This window comes from Chrysemys picta, unplaced genomic scaffold (genome assembly GCF_011386835.1).
Source record: "Chrysemys picta bellii isolate R12L10 unplaced genomic scaffold, ASM1138683v2 scaf6830, whole genome shotgun sequence".
NCBI classification, from domain to species: domain Eukaryota; kingdom Metazoa; phylum Chordata; order Testudines; family Emydidae; genus Chrysemys; species Chrysemys picta.
The window spans coordinates 794-2,000 of record NW_027059530.1 but is presented as its reverse complement, the minus strand read 5'-3'; the positions used below and the strand labels follow the sequence as shown (position 1 = coordinate 2,000).

Genomic DNA, 1,207 nt, shown 5'->3' with positions numbered 1-1,207 from the left:
CATGGGGATCAACAGGGTATAAAACACAGAGATGATTTTGTCCTGGTCCATGGAGTACTTTGAACTGGGCCGTAAATACATAAAAATGACTGTTCCGTAGAAGATGGTGATGGTCGTCAGGTGGGAGGTGCAGGTGGAGAAGGCTTTCTGCCTGCCCTCCGTGGAGTTGATTCTTAGAATAGCTACCACAATGTATACATAGGAGATGACAATGGTCAGGAGAGTAGATGATATAATTACAGTAGAAAAGGTGAAGTGAACAATGTCTGTGATGTGGGTGTCAGAGCAGGCCAGTTTCAGGATGGGGGGCACATCACAGAAGAAATGGTTGATGATGTTTGATCCACAGAAGGACAAACGGAATATAAATAGAGTCTGAACTGTTGCATTTACCCAGCTGGCTAGGTACGACCCCAGCACCAGCAGCACGCAGAACCGCTTGGACATGATGACGGTGTACAGCAATGGGCTGCAGATGGCTGTGAAGCGATCATACGCCATCACCCCCAACAGGCAGCACTCACAGGACACAGCAATGCAGAAGAAGTAGAACTGCAGAGCGCACCCAGTGAATGTAATTGCTTTGCTCTCCACTGCAAAGGCCATCAGTGTCTGGGGAACGATGACGGTGGAGTAGCCGACATCTAAGAGGGCCAGGTTACTGAGGAAAAAGTACATGGGAGTGTGAAGCTGGGACTCAATCCTGATTAAAGTGACCATCCCGAGATTCCCCACCAGGATGAGCAGGTAGATCAACAGAAACACCACAAAGAGCATGACTCTCAGGGGCTGGTTGTCCGTGAATCCCAACAAGATGAACTCCGTCACGGTGGTGTGATTCCCCTTCAACATTTATCCCAGATGTGCTGTTCCCCACAAGGGAGAAAGCGAGCATTACATGGAAAGAAGAGACAAATAAAGGCTGAGTATCAATTCCTTGGGGTCATTCTGATCATATACCATGTGGTTCTTTGGTGAAATCTAACAGAGGTTTAAGACTCTATTATGGGTTTTGAACTAACAGCCATGGGTCTCTTAGCACAGGCGGTAGGAAAAAGAAAGAACTTTCTCCCAGCAGAGAGCTGGCCGGCCACGAAATGTCTGTACCTACTGTGGGCAGATTTGTGGTTCCAGGATCGGATTCCTGAGTCATCTCAGGGCCCATATGTAAATCCGTGGTAGAGATCAGCCTCGAATCAAGGGATGG

At 48.1% G+C, this 1,207-nt stretch overlaps 1 protein-coding gene across 1 annotated transcript; it reads right to left on the bottom strand.

The window, feature by feature from the left end:
* Positions 1–90: 90 nt before the first annotated feature.
* On the bottom strand, positions 91–852 carry LOC135980705 (olfactory receptor 5AR1-like; the record flags this gene model as incomplete). Its single annotated transcript, XM_065580611.1, has 1 exon — positions 91–852. A coding segment is annotated over exon 1 (762 nt), but the record flags the coding sequence as incomplete, so codon positions are not given.
* Between the last annotated feature and the right edge of the window lie 355 nt (positions 853–1,207).